This window comes from Octopus sinensis, linkage group LG11 (assembly GCF_006345805.1).
Source record: "Octopus sinensis linkage group LG11, ASM634580v1, whole genome shotgun sequence".
In the NCBI taxonomy this organism is placed as follows: Eukaryota; Metazoa; Mollusca; class Cephalopoda; order Octopoda; family Octopodidae; genus Octopus; species Octopus sinensis.
In genome coordinates, this window is record NC_043007.1 from 23,067,629 (window position 1) to 23,092,009 (window position 24,381).

Sequence of the window (24,381 nt, forward strand, 5' to 3'; positions counted from 1 at the left end):
TGCAATGTGGTCTTTTTTTCCTTCTTTTAAGAATCAACTCGTTTTTTTCTTTCTTTTTTTCCTTTTTTTACATCTTTATTATTATTTCAACAGGAACTGAATGTCAAACAGTTGACCGTCACCACAGACAAGGAGAAGTATGGAGTGACACTGGCAGCTGAACCAAACCACAGAATTCTGGGAACCAAATACAAGAAAGAGTACAAAGACCTGATGGCTGCCATCCGCAAGTTAAGTGACAGCCAGTTGGCCGAATATCAGAACACTGGAAAGGTGACTGTATTAGGGAATGTTCTAGTGGAAGATGAGCTGCAGCTGTCCTACAAGGTTGGCTCTAAAGCACAGGGAGATTCATCATATGAAGCACATTATGATAATGATGTAAGTTGGCTTTCCTCATTACTTTATGGAAAATCGGGAAGATGTGTAGCTGGGTGGTTAGGGTATTCGGCTTACGATCGCAAGGTCATGAGTTTGATTGCTGGTGGTGTCCGAGCAAGACACTTTATTTTCACATTGTTGCAATCTGCTCAGCTGGTAAAAGTTAAGTAGTGCATGTATTTCAAAGAGCCTGCCATGTCATGCTGAGTCTCCCTGAGAACTGCATTAATGGTAGGTATGTCTGTGGAGTGCTCAGCCACTTGCCTGTTAATTTCATGAGCAGGCTGTTCTGTTGATCAGATAAATAGGAACACTTATTGTCATAACCAACAGAGTGCCAGGGAAATATATACATACAATAGTAGGCGCGGGCATGGCTATGTGGTTAGGGAGCTTGCTTCCTAGCTATATGATTTCGGGTTCAGTCCCACTGCGTGGCACTTTGGGTAGGTGTCTTTCACTATAGCCCCGAGCTGACCGGAGCTTTGTGATTGAATTCGGTAGGTGGAAGTTACTGCCGTGTGTGTATATGTGCGTGTAGGTGCTTGTGCCTCTCCGAAAGAGAGAGAGGGATTATAGACCGATGTAGTACAATACAATATATAGAAGTGTATTATTATATATATTATAGAGTGATGTAACGATAAACGTCACCCTTTTCAAGCCTAGTCAGGCTCATGGTCCTGGTTTCCTAGTTTCTCTGGCATATGTGTTCCCCCCAGCTGGACAGGACACCAATCCATCACAGCATTACTCAAGAAACAGGAAGAGAGAGTGACAGAAAGTTGTGGCGAAAGAGTACAACAGGGGTCACCACCACCCCCTGCCGGAGCCTCGTGGAGCTTTTAGGTGTTTTTGCTCAATAAACACACACAATGCCCAGTCTGGGAATCGAAACTGCGATCCTCCGACCATGAGTCTGCTGCCCTAACCACTGTGCCATTGCACCTCCATGTAGTAGAGTATATAGAAGTATATTATAGTGTAGTTGTAGTACAGTACAATAAATTGAAATAATACAGTATAGTAGAGAGTAGTGCTTACCATCAGAGACACAATTGTGTAACTCAGTGGTTCTCAATCAGGGTCTACCTGACCTTTGGGGTTCCACTTAAGATTTTATTGTTAAAAATTGGTGTGCAATAAATTGGTTCTTCTAATTTATACAGAATTTATATGCAGAATATTTCAACAATTTTTCATACAATTCCTAGTAATAAAAATATAATGGGACGTTTTTAAGCATCGAATGTCTATAGGGGTGGAGTAGAATAAAATAGGAATCAAAAAGGTCCTGAGGCAAAAAATAGTTGAGAACCACTGGTCTCACAGATCTGTCTTACTAAAATCTATTTTATATTTTAGCTTCTGATCATGTTGGATGTGACCCCTGACAAGTCGATGGTAGAAGAAGGTATTGCACGAGAAGTCATTAATCGTATTCAGAAACTGAGGAAGAAGGTGAGTAATTGTGTGTTTGTTGCTGAAATAGTGTGTATTGTTTCTTTGTCTGCTAAAACATAGTGTGTATGTATTGTCTCTAAAATATAAAAAAACTTGGTGTGTGTGTATTTATTTGAATTGAAATCAAATTCGATGACTGGCATCCGTGCTAGTGGAGCACTAAGAGCACCATCTGAGCATAATCATTACCAGAATAGCAAACTGGCTTCCACCCGGTGGTACGTAAAAAGAAAAAAACCGTTCGAGCGTGATCGTTACCAGTGTCGCCTTACTGGTACTTGTGCTGGTGGCACGTGAAAAAACATTCGAGCGAGGTCGTTGCCAGTACCACTGGACTGGCTCTTGTGCAGGAGGCACGTGAAAAACACCATTTGAGCGTGGCCGTTGCCAGTACTGCCTGACTGGCCCTCGTGCCGGTGGCACGTAAAAGCACCCACTACACTCTTGGAGTGGTTGGTTTAGGAATAGCATCCATCATTTATGGACATATTCCACAATTTGTCTGATCAGATATCTTTTAAACCCTTAAGTCTTAACCCAAATATGCTGTGTATTACAGGCTCATCTTGTCCCAGCTGACAACATCACCATCTTCTACAAAGCCACTCCTAATCTAGCAGCTGTCATCAAGAATAACCAAGAATTCATTTATTCCACTATCAAACAGCCACTCTTACCAGATTTGGCGTCGGGTCACTATACTGATGTCATCATCAAGGACTCTGTATCGGTACTGTATCTGTTTTTCATTCTATGCTTTAAAATATGTTTCAACTGTCTCTTGACACAGCTCTTGTGCTGACATTTAGGTTCATAATCTGGCTTTGGCAGAATTTATTAAATTTCTTTAAATCTTTGTGATCTTATTTCTAACGGAATCTACTGCTATGTATATGCATACACATATATCCACCACACAAACACATACATTTGTGCATTTTTACCTATATACACACACACATGCACACACAGTGGAGGCACATGGCCTGGTGGTTAGAGCAGTGGACTCGTGGTTGAGGGATCACGGGTTCGAATCTCAGACCAGGTGATGTGTGTGTTTATAAGCGAAACACCTAAGCTCCGGCTCCGGCAGAAGGTAATGGCGAACTTCTGCTGACTCTTTCACCACAACTTTCTCTCAGTCTTTCCTCCTGCATCTTGCAGCTCACTTGGAAACTGGCTCTTATGAACCAGGGAACAAACAATATATATATATATATATATATATATATATATATATGCATATATAATATATTTTTCATTGAGAAACAATGTGTGGCTGATTGACTTTTTAGAAATAGTAGTCACGGTTTCACTTATAACATTGTACTGTCTAAAAAATGGCAAGGACATGGTGGTTATTGCTGGAATGATTTTGATCATAGATATAGTCAATAGTAGGCCTTGGACTCTGCAATAACAGTATATTTACTACTATACACTATACATAAACATCACACACGCATACACACACATACTATTCCTCCATGTGCATATGTATGACCACACACATACACATTTGCTATTATGTATGTTGGAGAATTATTCTTTATATATTACTAGCAGCTAAGCCCTGTTTCACCCGGTTTTTTTGGATGATGTGGCTGTGATCGTTTTTGGTTAGGCATAATCTATAACAGCGTTTGTCAACCATATCATTTCGGGTCCCCTGTTTCAATTGGAGCCTCCAGCTATATGAAAATTTCCTTACCCCACCCCGTCTGAAAACAGCTTCTAAGCAACTGGTTGCTTTAATGGCAGAAGAAAGAGGGGAATTCCATTAGAAAAAGTTTTAATCAATTTTCTCGGTAAATATTTGGGTTAGGAAAAAAATACAAACTGCATTCCAATCTATGCACCCATCTCCACATGTGTGCCATTTTTCACACGAATCCACCCAGCCGTTTGGCTGTGAACCTCAAGACAAGAAAGAATACAACAATCGCCCATGTCCAATTTATATTATAGATTAATTTGCAGAAGTTACATAGTTACTCACAGGCCAAGAGTTTCATGCATTTACACCTATCAGACATGTCACTGAATCTAAATACATACATACACATAGAAGGTTGTTATGGCCAGTCAGAGAGTGACCATTAGATTCACACCTATAAAGATCTTAGTTGTATAGGTGACTCATCCAACTTGTTGGCCAGCCATAACAAACAACCTTTTTAATATACACACACACACACACACATACAAACATCTATATTTATTTCCTTCATTTGTTTGCAGGTGAAATCTGATAATTTAGAGATGACCATAGTGAAGGGTCAGCATTCAGCTGACATGTTGAAAGACAGCTCTACATATGCCCCGGTTCAGAATGGGGTAACGCCCACATGTAAATATGTCAACCTAGAGTTATGTAATGTGCCTAACAACGAGGGCCGTACAGGTGCCCGTGGCACTTTGCTATTAGAAAACCCTCAGGGATGCTATCCAATTAAGTATAAAGAGTTGGTTAAGCAGGTAAGTAATCTGTTTTTTATTTGTTTATTTGTTTTGAGATTTTTATATATGAGTCGAAGGCATGGTTGTGTGGTTAAGGCATTTGTTTGCAACCACTTGTTTCCAGGTTCAATCCAACTTGATACAGCATCTTAGACAAGTGTCTTTTTACCGTAGCCTCATTATCATCACATGTCTGTTTTCCATGCTGGCATGGGTTGGACGGTTTGACTGAAAACTGATAAGCTGGGGAGCTGCACCAGGTTTCAATCTGATTTGGCATGGTTTCTACAGTTGAATGCCCTTCCTAACACCAACCACTCCGAGAGTGTAGTGGGTGCTTTTCACATGCTACCGGCACAGGGGCCAGTTACGAAACACTGGCATCAGTCACGACTATGATCTCACTTGGCTTGGGTTGCACAAATGTCTTTAGAGTAAAATTTGCCTGACAAAAATGGTATGGAAGCCCACCATATAATGCATGTGTATATCTGACCAATATATATTGGAAGAATTGTACACATCAGCAAGAAAACCAATAAACTGATGCATTTGAACAAAAATGGTTAGTCTATGTTAATATAGGGCTGGTTTCTCTGACATATATATTCCTCCCTGGATGGGACACCAGTTCATTGCAGGATTATTTATTTTTACCAGCTGAGTGGACTGGAGCAAAGTGAAATGAAGTGTTTTGCTCAAGAACACAACACACTGCCTGGTCCAGGAATTGAAACCACAATCTTACGATCATGATTCCTATACCCTGACTACTAAGCCATGTGCATCCATACTGTTTTCTTGTGGTCATACAAATTATTTCTAACATCATCCTCATCATTTAATATTCAATTTTCTGTGCTCGCATGGGTCAGATGGAGTTCATTGAGGCACATTTTCTATGGCTGGATGCCCTTCCTGTCGCCGGACTTCATCTGTTTTCAAGGAAAATTATATATCTCAGACATGTTTTCACAGAATATTGGAAATGAATGACACTGCTTGTATTTCAGTGACACTCATTTTCAACTATCACATGGTGTCAAGACAAGGACACACATACATATACAACAGATATTTTTTCAGTTTCCATCTACCAAATCCACTCACAAAGGCTTTTGGTTGGCCCAGGGCAATAGAACATGCTTGCCCAAGGGTCTACACTGTGGGACCAACCCTGAAACTATGGTTGGGAAGCAAACTTCTTAACCACTCAGCAACACCTACATCTTTATTAATGGTAATAATTCATCATCATCATTGTTTAGTGTCTGTTTTCCTTGCTGGCATGGGTTGGACGGTTTGACTGAGGTCTGGAAAGCCAGTGGCTGCACCAGGCTCCAATCTGATCTGGCAATGTTTCTTCAGCTGGATAACATTCCTAACACCAACCACTCTGAGAGCGTAATGGGTGCCTTTACATTTCACCAGCACAGGAGTCAGTCAGGTGGGCCTGGCATTGATCACGTTCGGATGGTGCTTTTTACGTGCCACTGGCACGGGAGCCAGTTGGGGGGCATTGGCATTGGCCACGTTTGGATGATGCATTTTATGTGTCACTGGAACGGGAGCCAGTCAGGGGACACTTGCCACAGCTACGATTTTGGTTTTACTTGACTCAACAGGTCTTCTCAAGCATATCATATCGCCTGACACATCAAGGGTACTTTTAAATGGGCTGGACATGCAACACTGGCATCGGCCATGGCTGTGATCTCACTTTAGTTGTTTAATAATAATAATAATAATAACAATAAATCATTTCTTTTAAACTATTGAGATGTCTTTAGTTAATCTGTAATTCTTATTTCCTCCTTTGCAGATCCAGTCAGTGTTTGGATTAAGAAGTCAGGATATATCCGTCTTTTTGGATCGCACATTGACAGACAAGCTGAAACCACAGCATAATTCAGAATTCCTTAATTCTCGGACCTTATATGTTGGGGCCAACAATCCTGCCAAGGCTGAACCCTGTCCGAAGAAAGAGAACGAAGTCACTTCGCCTATTTGTCATTTTGCCAATGTACAATTGGTTGGTAACAAACCAGCCAATGGCAAAAAGGGAACTATTCTTTTAGAGAATCCACAGTGTAGTTTCTTTAGCTTCAAGCAGCTAGAATCACAGGTATGTACCATCTACTATTGGCAGGTAGATGTAATTATGAAGTTGACATCTTCCTCTTCATCATCATTCATTCGTCGTCGTCATCATCGTCAATCATCATCATCAATCACCATCATCATTAATCACCATCATCATCAATCACCATCATCATTAATCACCATCATCATCAATCATCATTATCAATCATCATCATCATTATTACTGTTTTGTTAGCATGCTAGATGAAATGCTAAGCAGAATTTCACCGATCGCTTTGTTCTGAGTTCAAATTCAGCTGAAGTTCACTTTGCCTTTCTTCCTTTCAGGGTCGATAAATTAAGTACCAGTGAAAAGTTGGGGTCGATGTAACTGACTAGTTCTCGCTCCCAAAATTTCAGGCTTTGTACCTTTAGTAGACAAAATTATTATTATTTAACATCAATTTTTCATTGCCAGTATGATAGATAGGTCTGCAAACATACCAGTGACCCTAAAATTCTCAAGGTTATCATAACCCCTAACTGCCTGTTAGATCTATAGTATCACTTTCCTGTCTAATATTTCTTGCTCAGTTTCTATTATGGATACCTTCTTATTTCTTTATTGCCCACAAGGGGCTAAATATAGAGGGGACAAACAAGGACAGACAAAATCACTTCAGGTCCTATATGTGAAGTTGGGCTTATGTGACATTCTGTAATAGACTAAAACTTTTTTTTTTCTTGAGTATGCATAATTTACACTGTCTGAAAGGTATTTGTTAAAAATTTCATTAAACATACCTGTTTTTTTTGAAAGTTATGAGGAAACAAAGAGAACTCGTGTGAATTTTTAAAAACTCTCCCCATTCACAGAAATTTTTTTTTCTCAACAAATTCCAATACAGTCAGATTCTACACCATCTAAAATGTATTTGTAGAAAATTTCATTAAAAAAATATTCACTTTCCTGGAAGTTATGAGGAAACAAAGTCAGTGGGGCTGGAGTCACATTTGTGTAGGTATGCTGAATTTAGGATAAGGGGTGTGACTAAACACTGCCAGTTAAGTCTGTTATTTGACTCTTTCTGCCATTCACCACATCATCATCCTCAATAACAATGCTTTTTTTTATTTACAGGTAAAAACCATTTTTGGTCTGGATGGCAAGAAGAAGGTGCGTCTTAGCCACACGCCTGATGGTAACTCCCCTGTAAAGGACTCTGTAAAAGGAGAAGAAGTTCGCAGCCTTCATTCATCATCCATCTTTGTATTACAATCATGACATCAGTGTTAGGGAACAGAGGAACCGAACCATTTTAGGAGGCAGCTCCTTTGGTCAGACTGCTTGAGCTGCCCTGCTAGCTGCTTCTTAATTTACCTGCTGTGATCATGATGAGGAGGAGGAGGAGAAGGAGGATGATGGTGATGACAATGATCATTCGTTGGCCTTTCAATTTTTGTGTTTTTACAATAAACATCTATTGAATTTCGATGTTGTTTATTTTTGTATTGTGACAGTTTGGGTGGTGAGGGCAATTGGCCTTGAAGCATGGTACATCCAATCAAAATAGAGTTACAATTGAGGACCAATAGCCTGTTGATGTATTGGTAACTTTGACACATTGTAACAATAAGTTCCATGGTATACTAACCAGTCATTTAGTTCTTTTATCTCTTACATGTTTCAGTCATTAGACTATGGTCATGCTGGGGCACTGCTTTGAAGAATTTTTAGTCAAATGAATTGATTCCATGACTTATTTTAAAACTTGGTACTTTTATCACTCTTTTGTCAAACTACTAAGTTACGGGGATGGACACAAACCATCACTGGTTTTCAAGCGTCTGTGGAGGACAAACACTGACACACACACACACATATTCAATGAGCTTCTTTCAGTTTCTGTCTACCAAATTCACTCACGAAGCTTTGGTTGGCCCAAGGCTATAGCAGAAGACCCTTTCCCTAATGTGCTACACAGTGGGACTGAACCCAGAACCATGTGCTTGAGAAGCTAACTTCTTACCACACAGCCATGCTGGAAATGTCTCTTGGTTGCTGTTATAAAAAGATCTATAGAATTTTCTTGGGAAGAATACATTGGATAGGTGGGGGTTCGCATTGCTTTCTTTAAACACATAAGAGAACTTAAACCCCTTATTATGTGCTAACAAAAAAGCTGAGCCAATAGGGTACCATACAAATAGCTGACAAAATGTCATGTCTGGTCACTGGGACTGTTGTGTTCATGGCCAAGACAGAATTCAACAACCATATCCATATTGAGTAATATCATTCTTGCTATGAGCAGTAGCTATATCTTTTATCTTTTATTTGTTTCAGTCATTTGACTGCGGCCATGCTGGAGCACCGCCTTTAGTCAAGCAAATCGACACCAGGACTTATTCTTTGTAAGCCTAGTACTTATTCTATCGGTCTCCCTTGCCGAACCGCTAAGTGATGGGAACATAAACACACCAGCATCGGTTGTCAAGTGATGTTGGGGGGACAAACACACACACACATATATTTATACATATATATGACGGGCTTCTTTCAGTTTCCGTTTACCAAATCCACTCACAAGGCTTTGGTTGGCCCTAGGCTATAGTAGAAGACCCTTGCCCAAGGTATCATGTGGTGGGACTGAACCCGGAACCATGTGGTTGGTAAGCAAGCTACATACCACACAGCCACTCCTGTGCCTAAATGCTAAATATTTGATGAATATTTTGTTAGTTTGCAATATTAATTTCAATTTCTCTACTGGCAAAAGCCAGCTGTGTTAAACAAATGAGAGATATATCATTTGTTTTGCTTAGTGCTTTATAAACTAAAGATAATCACTGGTCCTAAAAAACATTTAGATAGCTAATTGCATTGATTATCTGTATATATGTTATCTGTTTACTGCTAAACAAATAGAACTAGTGGAATAACTGTTTCAAGAAAAGAAAAACTTTTGTTTTTCTATCTTTGTTGGGAGAGAAGACTGTGTTCATCACTTTTCACTCTGGGAATTGTGAGAGGGAAGAAGGAAGTACCTAGAACCACAGATTTGGCCTGAATACTTGCAACAAAAAAGATACTGCCAAAGATACTCTAGGTGCCAGATAGTGTTGTGAAACCAGGCAAGATGTAAGGCTTGCAGCTGTAGTTTGGGGCTCACAAGGAAAAGAAAAGACAAGTTTAAAAAATTAGGTATTCTAACAAAAAATTTAGACCTGGCTGTGTGGTTAGAAGTTTGCTTCCCAACCACATGGTTCTGGGTTCAGTCCCACTGTATGGCACCTTGGGAAAGTGTCTTCCTCTATGGCACTGAGGCCAACCAAAACCATGTAAATGGATTTGCTAGATGGAAACTGAAAGAAGCCTCGTGTTTGTCCCCCACTGATGCTTGACAACTGGTGTTGTTTTGTTAATATTCCTTTACCATAGCAGTTTGGCAAAAGAGACCAGATGAATAAGAACTAGACTTAAAAAAATAAGTATTGGGGTCAAATTATTTGCTTAACTCCTTTAAGGTGGTATCCTAGCATGGCCACTATCCCATGATTGAAACAACCATTGAGATAAAGCCACCTCCTTCAGTACTACATCCTCATTCTGTGAGGTCTTGTCTTGCAAGTTACTTGTTGACCCTACTAGTGTTGGTGTCACAAAAAAAAAAAAGCACCCAGTATAGTCTGTAAAGGGATTGCCACATGGAAGGGCATCCAGCTGTAGAAACCTTGCCTAAGCAGACACAAGCGAAGAATGTAACCCTTAGGCTTGTTGGATCCTGTTGAAATGTCCAACTCATGCCAGCATGGAAGATGGACATAAAATGATGAGGATGATGGTGATATTAGTAGAGATCTGTTTAATAATGGACATATTTTAATTATATTGCATCTCATCCATGAAATCCAGTCAGTACAAAACTACTTGATCAGCTGATAACAGTTTTTAAATATTGACGGTTATAACGATTTTTGGTTCATTATCATCATCATCATCGTTTAAACGTCCGTTTTCCATGCTAGCATGTGTCGGACGGTTCGACCAGGGTCTGGGTAGCCAGAAGGTTGCACCAGGCTCCAGTCTGATCTGGCAGTGTTTCATTGTGCAATATTAAACGAGATTTAGTTAAGGAAAATAAGTCGATGGCTTGGATTAAAATAAACCATGAAAGTTCTTTTGAACTGAATGACTAGATTTGTCTTAAATCCATGCCATTAGCTTATTTGAATTATTTCTTTGAATTCGATTTAGTTTAATGCTATGCAAATTATTTGCAGCCATCCTTTTGCTGTATGTAAAAAGTTTTTTTCTTGATCAAAAGGTTTTATGCTGGCTGTGCTTTTGTCAAATACTGAAAGGCTTACAAAGATTAGAATATAATTTCTTGAAATTATCTCCCCTTTCTTTGTAAGTTGCTAACAATTGCCAAGACTACTTTTTTTCTCTAAAGAGCAAATTTCAGTTTGATGAAAATGCTTTGCATGTATCATTTAGTTCATTAATGCCATCCTTATTTATCTTAGTCCATGCCTTTGGCTTATCTGAGTTATTTCCCTCGGTTTAGTTTAGATGTTTCACGACGCAGGAGTGACTGTGTGGTAAGTAGCTTGCTAACCAACCACATGGTTCCGGGTTCAGTCCCACTGCGTGGCATCTTGGGCAAGTGTCTCCTGCTATAGCCTCGGGCCGACCAAAGCCTTGTGAGTGGATTTGGTAGACGGAAACTGAAAGAAGCCTGTCGTATATATGTATATGTTTGTCTGTGTTGGTCTCTCTAGCATTGCTTGACAACCGATGCTGGTGTGTTTACGTCCCCGTCACTTAGCGGTTCGGCAAAAGAGACCGATAGAATATGTACTGGGCTTACAAAGAATAAGTCCCGGGGTCGATTTGCTCGACTAAAGGCGGTGCTCCAGCATGGCCGCAGTCAAATGACTGAAACAAATAAAAGAGTAAAAAAGAGAGAGAGAAAGAGACAGCATAAATGCTGATAATGCGATAAACAGTTGACCTTTCAATGTGTCAGAGAATTGACAATAAGAGGCCAATATACAAAGTAGTTAGCGTTCATCAGCACAAACTTCCAACAATTCAATATACTGATTTATTTAAAGAACATAGAAGAGAAACAACGATTTCCTTGGATTTGGTAGTGTTTCTCTAATTTTTTTTTTTTTGTTTTTAGTCTCAATTCTCTCTTTTGTTATTATGTGAAACCAACAAAGGTAAGCCAAAGAGTTCAGGAAGGCCTTGGAAGAAGTGGAATAAATTTCACATTTTAGGAAGTTATCAGGCACTTTCTGCAATGCATAAAATTCACAAATTAAGTATTAGAATCAAGAAACTAAACAAAAATGTTATGTATTAGATTAATTGTAATCCATTATTACAACCCATACTGGTGTCATGTAAAAAGCACTCTTGCTGGTGCCTCTTATAAAGTACCTGTGCAGGTGTCATGTGAAACGCACCCAGCACACATTGTAAAGTGGTTGACGTTAGGAAGGGCATCCAGTCATAGAAACTTTGTCAAAACACATTTGGAGCCTCATGCAGCTTGCCAGCTCCTGTCAAACTGTTTAATCCATACTAGCATGGAAAACGGACATTCAATGATAATGATAATGGTCGTTAGAGCATCGGAGAAAATATCTGGCATTATTTAGTTATGTTTAGAAAGCGGTGAGCTGGTAGAATTGTTAGCATGTTGGGCAAAATGCTTAGTGGTATTTTGTCCATTTTTACTTTGTGTGTTCAAATGCCACCAAGGTCAACTTTGCCTTTCATCCTTTTGGGGGTCAATGAAATAAGTACCAGTTATGCACTAGGGTCAACTAGTCCCCTCCTCTGAAATTTCAGGCTTCGTTCCTTTAATAGAAAGAATTATTTAGTTATGGATTTTGTTTTTCTGTCATGGTCAACTGTGGAAAGCAGTTTTATTGTGTCATCCCATAAATAATGTGGTTTTTTCAATTGCAAGAACTCCAAGTCGAAGGAGGACAGAATAAAGTACCTGCATCAACTTGCTGTACAGGCAGGTAGTAATTTTACCTGGTTTTTATTCTCAGTGCAAGTTTTGAAGAGTGTGGTTCGATTTCAACAGTTATTTTTTCAGAGCTATAATGGAAGTGACAAAGGAGCATATTCGGCATATTTTGCTTTATGAGTTCAATAAAGACTACAATGCAACAGAAAGTGTGAGGAATATTAATACGGGGATTGGACAATAAACATAAGCCAGTGTCAACAGTGGCTCCAAGAATCCCGAGCCGGAAACTACAGCCTAGAAGACAAGTTTTGTCCTGGGAGATCTGCAGAGCTTGACAAGGAAGACCTGCAAACCTTGGTGGAACAAAATCCCATCGTAACTGTTGAGGAACTAGTGGAGGAGCTTGTATTTGGTCATTCAACCATTCATTGATACCTGAGTGCCATTGGAAAAGTCAGCAAATTCGTTCAATGGGTTTCTCACAAACTTTCTGAGTCTAATCACATGCAGAGAGTGAATGTGTGCTCTACTTTGCTGTCACATCTCACAAATGAACCTTTTTTGGGCTAAATAATGACTGGTGATGAGAAATGGGTTCTCTCAAAAAATGTCAAGTGCTGAAGACAGTGGGTAAGAAAAGGAGAAACACTGACACCCCAGGTTAAAGGTGTTATCTCTATGGTGGGATATGAAAGGTTTTAGTCCACTTTGAACCTTTAAACTCAAACCAAATGATAACAAAGGAGATCTACTGCAAGCAGTTTGAGCAGTTTAAGTCAGCACTAGAACAAAAACGACCATCTTTGGATTCATGATGAAAGGTGTCCTTTCATCAGGATAATGCTCAGTTACATTACAGAGAGGATGACATTCCAAAGGCTGGAACAGTTTGAATGGGAAACAATGCCCCACCTACCATATTCACCGGACATTACTCCATCTGATTATCATTTCGGTGAAGAGGGAGAGTGCTGCGTATTAAGTCTATAAAATTGTGCATAAAGTATATATAAAGTGAATTAAGTAATCGTTGTTTTCCAGTTTCCTTCACTTTTCAATGATTAGCAAATGAACGACTATCTTTTGATACGGTGGCTGATGCCAGCACCGCCTTGGCTGGCTTCCGTGCCGGTGGCACGTTAAAAGCACCAACCGATCGTGGCCGATGCCAGATTCCCCTGGCACCTGTGCAGGTGGCACGTAAAAAGCACCCACTACACTCGCGGAGTGGTTGGCGTTAGGAAGGGCATCCAGCTGTAGAAACACTGCCAGATCAGACTGGAGCCTGGTGCAGCCCCGTCCAACCCGTGCTAGCACGGAAAACGGACGTTAAACGATGATGATGATGATGATGATGACAACACAGGCTACGCTTAATTTTTTTTTTGTGGGGGGATAAGTTTTCAGAAATAACCCAATAAGTTTACCATTAATCCTGTGAAATATTCATGGGTCCTGCTAGTGAAACATAAGAACTTAAATTGTCAATCAGAAGCACTTTAAACATGTAGGCACAGGTTTTATAAAACCTTTAAATATTATAGGAAATCTAACAAAGATTTGGATTAGTAAATAAATACAGATTCTTCCTTTCTTTGTGATATTAAAATATAGGGTGATACTTACAAATAGATAGATAAACTGAATAGAATTATTTGACTATAAGTAAATGTACAAGACATAAATTAGACATTAAATAAAGATTGAATAGATATTCTTGGAGTTAGAACCCGGGTACATCTAATCTATAACAAATGGACAGTTATAATTGCATTAAATTTTAAAATCTGAAATTTTAATTGGCATCTTCCAATTATAAAAATAAAAATATAAAAGAAATATTTTGACCAGTTTATGATTTCATAACTTCATGTTTCTTAGTGCAAGCCTCCTGTCGTTGGTACGTTTTACTTTTTCCCTGTGTTTTATTTGGTTGAAGTAGTGTGGTGAATTGTTGTTATTGTTTTGTTGAAAAGAACTGTTGTTTGCTGTTTTTGGAAGCTGCTTGTTGAAATCCCCCTCCCCCCTGCGGGGTAATTATTGTTTCTGTAAAAAAAAAAAAAAAAAAAATGGAAACTTCTTTGCTTGCACCATTCTCATACTCACCTGTGTCTGAATCAGATGAAGAAAGAATTTCACCGGCAGTGATGCTGAGAGAATTAAACTTTTCTGAAGAGGAAAAATTACCGGCAGTGTCGCCAAAAGTTCGCCGAGGTAGCGGGAGGAAAAAAAAATCATTTAAATACGTAGCGAAGCAACCTGCAAAGATATATGTCAATACTTAAAAAAGAAGGGTCTGAAATTCGAGTGGCCACTCCGGAAGAAACAACTGACATAGTTAACAGGAGGAGAATCTTGTATAAAACATACAACATTGGGAAACAAGGATATATAAAACAGAGGAGAAAATTGTGGAAAATGCTTGAAACCCATTTGGCCTGATATTACGTATATTAACCGTGGCAAAAGATTTGAAACGGTCGAAGTGAGGTTTAGATCAGAGGAAGCAGCCAAGAAGTACTCCTCGGAGACCCTCAGAACGGAGGAGGTGGTTCTTCTTCCCGTGTATATGGGAAGAACATCGAAGGTGAAAGTCAACAACATCCTCCCAGAAGTTAATGTCACCTGTTTAGTGGCAGCTATCACGATGGGCCTGGATGAAAAAAATAACTATTCTCCAGGCCTCTGTGGAAAAAGAGGAAAATTGGAAGGGACAATGCTTGGCAATGCTAATTCAAGCAGAAGTCGCAACCCTCAAAGAGATTGCAGAAGTCATAAATGTTGGCAGAGAAGAAAGATTGATAGTATTTGTAGAAGGAAAAAAAAAAAACCAAGGTGGTTTAACTGTGGGTTGAAGGGCCACATCAGGTCGGAATGTAAACCGAAAGAAAAGGAACAAGAAGAAGAAGAAGTATTAGAAGAAACAACAAATGAAACGCCAGCACCAACACCAAGAGTAGACTTAACACCAATATTGACAGAAGAGAGTGAAGAGAAAGACAAGACAGAGAGGGGGGGGTCAACTGTTTCCCCAAAAAAAGAAGAAAAAAACACAAACCACCCCTACTAAACTGAACTTAAGAAAGAAGAACGAGAAAGAAAATGTTAATTGCGAAAAGTTAGTCGGCTTGCAGCACAGCACCTGGAGAGGCAAGTCAATGCATCCTGACAGCGTCGTGGGACATTGGACGGAGGGTCCGATTAAGTTGCTAGGAGTTTGGTTTGGACCAGACCTCCAAATAGAGAAGAACTGGGCTGAGGTATTGAGCAGGGTGACCCACATAGTCAAGGCCTGGTCTTGGTGGTGGCTATCTCTGAAAGGGAGAGCAGAGGTAGCCAATGTGTTCATCGCATCGGTCATCACCTACCGCCTAACCGTTGTTCCTTGCCCTGATTCGTGGTTGAACAAGCTGGAAAGACAGCTCTTCCACTTTTTGTGGAAGGGCTCGAAACCGCTTGTGAAATGCTCTACTTGCTGCCAACAACCATTAAAGGGTGGGCTAGGGCTGCCTTGGCTGTTGATGCGCAGACATGCGCTGAGGTTGAGGCATCTGTGGCTCTACCTCGATGGTGAATGTGTGTGGTCTCCACTGGCGAAATGGATGTTTCCCAAGTTCACTAGTTTCAGTGGATGGGAATCCTGGTTCTATCGAAGATCGAAGTTGAGTACATGGTTAAAAGAGTGTTGCAAGGCTCTCCTGCTATTCCATCGCTCAGGCAATGCCTACGGTGGAGGTTCCACTGCATTCTTTTATAGAGGGCTTGTAGAGGCGGAATGTGACAATACCTTAGGGAGAAACCCTAGGTCTCGACAATAATCAGCTGGCCAGTCTGTTCCAACGTACATTTGGGCTGAAGAGCCTGGACAACTTTCAGAAGTCTCTGGCATGGCAGTGTTACAGAGGAGCTCTACCTGTTCGGGACAAGCTCACAAGGCATGGTGGCTGTGGCCCTCGACCTGTCCAAGATGTGAGTGGGATGGGTTTATGCTGAACAACTGTTGCCAAGAGCAGGAAGAGTACAGCTATTGACTGAGTCTATAGTAAAAATTGACCTGCCTGATTTCCTTTCGAAAGAAGGTAAGAATTGTTTTCTCATTGTAGTAGCAACTGCGAGAGAGGTAATTTGGAAAATGAGGCTGAAAGGGTTAAAGTCAGGCACTTTCATCTTTGGCCCTGAATTGGTGAATTACTTCACCTTTCACCTTAAAAGGAAAATAGGGCTAGAGAGAAAATGCATGACTGTGAAAATGTTTGAAAATCAATGGAAGAATGTAGCACGGATGTTGTGTCTGGATGGAACCTTATGAATGCAACATAGGATGTAACTCAGGTATCAGTGGCGAGGCAGGGCTCGTGGGGTCCGAAGTAAACCTGCCCCCACTCCATTCGTAATGTCTTCCAGTCTGTCCTACTATTCAATTTTATTATATTTCCTTATTTTTGTAAAATTTCTTTGTATAATCATTCGCTCATCTGACTCCAAAATCAGATTGTATTGTCCCCTCTTTGTTGGCCCCTTGTGGGTAATAAAAAATCAAATTCATAACTTCAAATATAATTTAAAATATAATTTGATTTTGTATTATGAACTATATTTGGATTACCGGATAATATAATGAATTTTATACAAAAGTATTATGAATCGCTACAGAGGATTTACCAAGACAAAAGTATTATGGATTGCTACAGAGGAATTACCAAGACAAAAGTATTATGGATTGCTACAGAGGAATTACCAAGAAGACATATATGAATTTCAAGATTCTCATACTGAAGTATATACAAATTTCACATTTCTAAACTAACTATATGGACTATATTTGGAATACAAGATAATATGACTGATTTTACGTATGAATATTATGGATTATTGCAGAAGAATAACCAAGGAAGTATATATAGATTTAAAGACTCTCATCAAAAACAGTAATTTTTAATTTTAATTTATATTTCAAACAAACACCAGTTTACTGTTTTACTTCAAATTTTAAAAAAAACTATCATTCGATATGTTATACAATATTCATATTCTATATCTCTGAAGAGCAGAAACGTTGTCTATAAATGCTTATCAATATAGGATTTCATTATAGGGACAACTCTTCTGTGAAACGATCGTAAGATGCTTTAAATAACTAATTCAAAACTTTTAAACTAACATATATATTTATACATTATATTTATACTTATACATATTTACATATTTTTTTATATATATTTATATTTATTTATTTATATATATTTTTAATACAACAACTATTTTAACATGGGTATATCTTTCTGAGGAGTTTTGATATTAATTTCCTTATATTAATAATAATAATATATTATTAAAAAATATATATGTATAAGTATATAGTGAAAACATTCAAACATCATCACTATTTTTTCAAATCTTGCTGCATTTCACATGCACATTTTGGTCGTCCATAGTTGTCTTGGTGTTAAACCAACCAACTTTTTGGGGGGCTGTAAATTTTGGTCCGAAAAATTCAATTTGTACGCCAAAAAATTCAATAAAAACTTATTTTGATTGACTAGAAGGGGGGGGGGAAGCTGAGATTGAAACAGTAAAAAAAAAGGTTAACTGAAAAATAGATATAGAACAAGAATAAAACTCACTGAACATTCAAAATTTTGTGATACAGAATTGCAACTTGCTCGAGCAATCATTGCTGAGTTCTTGATACGACATTCTGATAAAAAAAAAAAAATAATAAAATAAAACAAAATATTGTGCAGCCATCTTCTGTATTATAGAAATGCTGCATTCATGAAAATTTTGCCACAATGGAATTTCATAACACAAAAGCATTTTTTTCATTGACTTCCACGGTCAATGGGAAATAGGGTTTGCATTATGTAAACTTGCTTCCCAACCATGTGGTCTGAAGTTCAATCCCACTGCATGACACCTTGGGCAAATGTCTTGTACTATAGCACAGGGCCAACCGAAGCCTTGTGGTGGATTTGGTAGAGGGAAATTGAAAGAAGCCCATCATATATGTATGTGTGTATGTATGTATGTATGTATGTATGCATGTTAACGATCCTGCCAGCTTGCCGCCTTACACTAATCTTATAATATTAATAATGTTTATTTTATCAGCACTTGATATGTCACAGATTCTATTTTATGATTTTTTTTAATACCAAAAAAAAAATAAAAATAAAAAATAAAAGATGAATTTGCCTCTTTATTTTTCATTTTTATTCATCACTATTATCCAAAGTTGCTTAATCCCACACTGGACATTTCTAAAGTATCATCTATAGCAGTAGTTCTCAACTAGGGTCCATATGGCCCTTGGTGGTGGTAGTGGTGGTGGTGGAGGGGTCCATATAAGATTTTGTTGTTAAAATTTATCAGTTATAAATTTGTAGTGACGCCTGGATGGAAGCAGCATGGTTAGTTAGTTAGACACAAAATACGAAGGCATTTTCACAGACTCGCAATGTCGCTCGCTGTCAGAATGCCAGCTCTATGGAGCTGGTCTTAGTCGCGTCCTGTCCGGTCAGAAGCCGGGGCTGAAGAGAGAGAATAGCGGTCAAGCCTAGCTGCTGCTGATGACTGCGCATGCGCATGAGAGACTTCCGGCAGGCCTTCCGGAAGACTGATACTTGTGCACGCGCAGATGAAAATCCCAAAATGGCATCTGAAACCTGGCGTCACTACAAATTGGTTGTACTTCTGAAATACACAAAATATTTTAACAATTTTATAAAAACTCCAAAGAGCTAGGGGTCCAGCAGAGAAAAATAGAAATCAAAAGGGTCCACAGGCAAAAAATGGTTGAGAACCACTGATCCATAGTATCATCCCTCTAAGAACTTTAGATACCAAAACAAAATTCTACAAACATTTACTTACTCGAAATAAGTGAGAATATTGAAGCATTTCGATTTCTTACAGTAGAAACAGGCAGCTCTTTTACTTCCTTCAGTTCTGAACATGGATGGCAATCATGGCCAGATGGCAAACCATAGGGATGTTTAATATGGTTGACATTCCAGGTAACTTTCGGTCTAGCTCTAATGCAAAACAGAAATTCAACAAATAATTTAGCGATTTCAGTTACAGACAGCGGTATTATTTTACGTGTAGGTGCAGAAGTGGCTGTGTGGTAAGTAGCTTGTTTACCAACCATATGGTTCTGGGTTCAGTCCCACTGCGTGGCACCTTGGGCAAGTGTCTTCTACTATAGCCACGGGCCGACCAAAGCCTTGTGAGTGGATTTGGTAGACGGAAACTGAAAGAAGCCCGTCGTATATATGTATATATATATGCGTGTGTGTGATTGTGTGTCTGTGTTTGTCCCCCTAGCATTGCTTGACAACCGATGCTGGTGTGTTTATGTCCCCGTCACTTAGCGGTTCGGCAAAAGAGACCGATAGAATAAGTACTGGGCTTACAAAAGAATAAGTCCCGGGGTCGAGTTGCTCGACTAAAGGTGGTGCTCCAGCATGGCCGCAGTCAAATGACTGAAACAAGTAAAAAAAAAAAAAGAGAGAGTGCACTATTTACATTAGTTGGACTGATGTCTACATCTTGTCAGACATCCAGAGGGTTTCAGTTCAATCTCAGGCAAAAAAGTAAAGCACTAGCTTAACCCTTTTGTTACCAACCCGGCTGAAACTGGCTCTGGCTCTGAGTATAAATGTCTTGTTTTCATAAGTTTTGTATTAAAATCTTCCACCAAACCTTAGTCATAATCTATGTTCCTAACACTAGCTGAATGATAACTAAGTTATTTGACTAAATTCCTTGTTATATTTAAAGTAATTGAAAGAAACACAGAGCATCTCAACAGAAATATGGTAAAAAAAAGGGTTAGCCAGAGTGTGTGCTGCCCGGGGCAGCCCTTCCATTTGCTACACCCAGACCCCATAAAAAACACATATTGCCTACAGCAGGCCCAAATGTGCAACCTGGGGTGGACTGCATCTACCGCTTCACCCCACTAGCTATGCTAGTGCAGTGAGGTGAATTCATAAAAAAATCAACAGAAGTATAAAATGTCACAAAATGCATACAGAATGGATCAAATAAAAGATTAGGTTTGAATTTCCAATGCAAAAGATGAGTTTGACACAGGATACCTGAAGAAGGCTGGAGCATACAACGGCCAAAATATAGTGAAAGCAATAGTCAAGATGAGGACATCAATCTGACTAATACAATAAGTACATACTAGTTTCTTATCTCAGAAATATAGGAATCTTTTACTCTTCTACTTGTTTCAGTCATTTGACTGCGACCATGCTGGAGCACCACCTTTAGTCAAGCAAATCAACCCCAGGACTTATAATTAGGGCTTAACAAAATTGCTTCACCACATACCGAAATTTAGAAATAGCAGTTAAATACTATTCTGCTACCATAAGATATTTCCCAGACAGAGTTGAGAGTATTGCTGTCAGGAAGAGCATCCAGCCATTCAAAACTCTGCCTTAGTATAGTCTTGTAGTATGGAAAAGTAAACATTAAGAATTATGACGATGATGATGGTGTGATGTTCATTCAATAAATTACAGTTTTTTAATATGTCTACAGAGGTTGTCCAGCCAAACAGGTGTGAAAACACTATCCAACAGCAGTGAATACTCATCAGCAGTTCTAAACAACCTAGGAACATTGCTCCCATCAGTAACTGTAGACCAATGGTTCCCAAAGTGAGCAGTATTGCTCCCCTGGAGGCAGTGGAAAGTTCCAAGAGGGCGTTGAAAAAATGTGGGGTGATAATGGGGTCGCAATTCATGTAAAAACAACAAAATAATGGGTTCATTAGATTAAGGTTTATTTGTGAAATACAGTTGCTTTGAATTTGCTTCAGAAAGAGGTCTACATTTGAGATGGTTAGTTGGGGTGGGGTGCTAGGAATTTGGCCTGGGCATCAAGGGTGCGGCAGCCCCCAAAAGTTTGGGAACCATTGCTGTAGACAGTGCTTGAGGAGACCTATTGAGTCAAGTACATCAACATCAAAAAATCAAATGGAAATTGTAGCTGTGATACCTGTGCCAGTGGCACATAAAAAGCACCATACGAACGTGGCTGATGCCAGTGCCGCCTTGACTGGCTTCCATGTCGGTGGCACGTAAAAAGCACCAACTGATCGGGGCTGTCACCAGCCTCCCCTGGCACCTTTGCCGGTGGCACGTAAAAAGCACCCATGACACTCACGGAGTGGTTGGCGTAAGGAAGGGCATCCAGCTGTAGTAACACTGCCAGATCGAACTGGAGCCTGGTGCAGCCTCCTGGCTTCCCAGACCCCAGTCGAACCGTCTAACCCATGCTAGCATGGAAAATGGATGTTAAATGATAATGATGATGATGATGAATACCTGGCAGATGTAGGGTCTGGCTAAGAATATCTGTAGGCAGTAACAATACACATAAAACAGCTAGTACAAGGAGTCTTTGAAAGGACCTGGAAACAATTATAGGCTGTGTTCAGCCAACAATTGTTTTCTTTCAAAGGACTGAAAACAACTGTGGACAATATCAAGCCAGCAATTGTAGATAAATTGCAGCCAACAAGTGTTGTTTTTGAAAAGACCAGGGTCCTGCTACAAGGACTAGAAATTAAGGACTAAGATAAATATGTCATTGAGAAATATACAAAGAATCTGTGTGGTAAGTAGCTTGCTTACTAACCACATGGTTCTTGCTTCAGTCCCACTGCGTGGCACCTTGGGCGAGTGTCTTCTACTATAGCCTCGGGCCGACCAAAGCCTTGTGAGTGGATTTGGTAGACGGAAACTGAAAGAAGCCCGTCGTATATATGTATACAAATAAATATGTGTGTGTGTGTGTGTGTGTGTGTGTGTGTTTGTGTGTCTGTGTTTGTGCCCCCAACATTGCTTGACAACCGATGCTGGTGTGTTTATGTCCCTGTCACTTAGCAGTTCGGCAAAAGAGACCGATAGAATAAGTACTGGGCTTACAGAGAATAAGTCCCGGGGTCGAGTTGCTCGACTAAAGGCGGTGCTCCAGCATGGCCGCAGTCAAATGACTGAAACAAGTAAAAGAGAGAGAAAATGGTAAGAGTATTCTGTCCTTACCTTTTATTTGCTGTAACTTTTGTTGATTTTTTGCTCACAATTTTGTCCATTTCTGGCTCAACAGTTTGGACTTCCTCAGTATCTGGTACAAGCAAGAAACAAATAATTTTTGGAGTTGCTATGGTTGTAAGACTAAAGCACAATGAGCTATACATCAAATGGCCATAGTGAGTTCAAACCTTAAATGACTAAATCCACTGATAAAATATCAAAACAAGGTTTGGCTTAGATTATTTGACTGACTGAGTCCCAACCATTACCTTACAACCATTATCAACCATCTTACAAACAATAACTCTGAGCACCTTTTCAAACTCCATCTCTCTAACACCCGTGGACATGTTTACAAAGTCAGAAAACAGCACAGCTCCCATGACTTTCGGAAACATTTTTTCACGCTAAGAGTTGCTGAAGCATGGAACAAACTGCCGGCATCAGTTGTTAGTTGTCGGAGCACTGCATCCTTCAAAACTTCCATGCTTCCTGAGATTCGCCAACAGTACACCTGATTTTTCTCCCCTCCATACACACACAAGCATGTATCTGACTCATACATTGTTCGCTTTCCAGACATTTGTACATTACTGCATATACTCTATATGCACTTTCTGACAAGTTGTGGTACACCTGAGCACTGTATGCAATAATTTCATTATTGTTACTGTTAAGTGAAAGAGGAAGGATATTCATTATTGAAACAAATCAGAATCAGAATTGCTTTACATTCCTTTCCATTAACCCTTTAATATTTAGATTATTTTGTCAAGTGTAAAATGAATGATAAAGGGTTAAGATCTCCTTTGATCATGAATGATCATGGGATTGCACCTAGAAAGTTCCCCCTCTGAGGCAGATGTCTGGTCAAGGTTATTTAAGGGAGACCAACAGTTGCCCATGTATACCAACCTCTCCTTTCCACACCACTGATGCTATCCAAGGGAAAGGCAAAGGCTGATACAGCTTGGCACTTGTGACATAGCAACTCATTTCTTATTTCTCTACTGCCCACAAGGGGCTACACACAGAGGGGACAAACAAGGACAGACAAATGGATTAAGTCGATTATATCGACCCCAGTGCGTAACTGGTACTTTAATCGACCCTGAAAGGATGAAAGGCAAAGTCAGCCTCAGTGGAATTTGAACTCAGAACATAGCGGCAGATGAAATGCCGCTAAGCATTTCGTCCAGTGTGCTAACATTTCTGCCAGCTCGCCACCTAGCAACTTATTTCTATAGATGAGGGAGCTGGAGCAATGAAATAAAGTGTTATGTTAAAGAACACAACACACAATGCAGTCTAGGAATTGAACTCACTACTTCAAGATTGTGAGCCTGATGCTCTAACCACTGAGCCATGTGCCTTTGTCAAATGTAACACCTACTTATTCACATTGCTTTGAATTAATCATGCATTATCTTGTGGCTTTGAGATTTCGGTGATGATATTGTTTATTTTTAGAATGTCATTGTAGGGTAGGTGTGAGAGGCTGGGTCCAGTAAGTATGCATGTAAAATAGGTAAAATATTTTAGGTTGGATATGGCTGGTTTAAATGCTAATAGGTATGGCTGTGTGGTAAGTAGCTTGCTTACCAGCCACATGGTTTCAGGTTCAGTCCCACTGCGTGGCACTTTGGGCAAGTGTCTTCTACTATAGCCTTGGGCTGACCAAAGCCTTGAGAGTGGATTTGGCAGACGGAAACTGAAAGAAGTCTATTGTGTATATGTATATGTGTGTGTGTGTGTGTCTGTGGTAAGTAGCTTGCTTACGAACCACATAGATCTGGGTTCAGTCCCACTGCGTAACATCTTGGGCAAGTGTCTTCTACTATAGCCTCGGGCCGACCAAAGCCTTCTGAGTGGATTTGGTAGACAGAAATTGAAAGAAGTCCGTCATATATATGTATATATGTATGTATGTGTGTGTCTGTGTT

At 39.6% G+C, this 24,381-nt stretch overlaps 2 protein-coding genes across 5 annotated transcripts in view; one reads left to right on the forward strand and one right to left on the reverse strand.

Annotated features, from left to right (window-relative positions):
* The window catches only part of LOC115217113 (isoleucine--tRNA ligase, cytoplasmic), a 78,454-nt gene extending 70,574 nt beyond the window's left edge, over positions 1-7,880 (forward strand). For both annotated transcript variants that reach the window (XM_029786712.2, XM_036507231.1), the window contains exons 26-31: positions 94-381; positions 1,747-1,842; positions 2,405-2,575; positions 4,087-4,323; positions 6,128-6,430; positions 7,529-7,880. In XM_029786712.2, the coding sequence (XP_029642572.1) occupies positions 94-381; positions 1,747-1,842; positions 2,405-2,575; positions 4,087-4,323; positions 6,128-6,430; positions 7,529-7,672 (1,239 nt within the window). In that variant the 3' untranslated portion in view covers positions 7,673-7,880. The remainder of the gene's footprint in view (positions 1-93; positions 382-1,746; positions 1,843-2,404; positions 2,576-4,086; positions 4,324-6,127; positions 6,431-7,528) is intronic.
* Positions 7,881-11,479: 3,599 nt separating this feature from the next.
* Positions 11,480-24,381, reverse strand: part of LOC115217282 (lamin tail domain-containing protein 1-like) — a 28,766-nt gene continuing 15,864 nt past the window's right edge. For 2 of the 3 annotated variants that reach the window (XM_036507233.1, XM_036507232.1), the window contains exons 7-10: positions 22,448-22,535; positions 19,257-19,417; positions 18,008-18,081; positions 11,480-11,694 (exon numbers count right to left, since the gene is read on the reverse strand). In XM_036507233.1, the coding sequence (XP_036363126.1) occupies positions 11,503-11,694; positions 18,008-18,081; positions 19,257-19,417; positions 22,448-22,535 (515 nt within the window). In that variant the 3' untranslated portion in view covers positions 11,480-11,502. The remainder of the gene's footprint in view (positions 11,695-18,007; positions 18,082-19,256; positions 19,418-22,447; positions 22,536-24,381) is intronic. The other variant, XM_036507234.1, reaches the window with a different exon arrangement.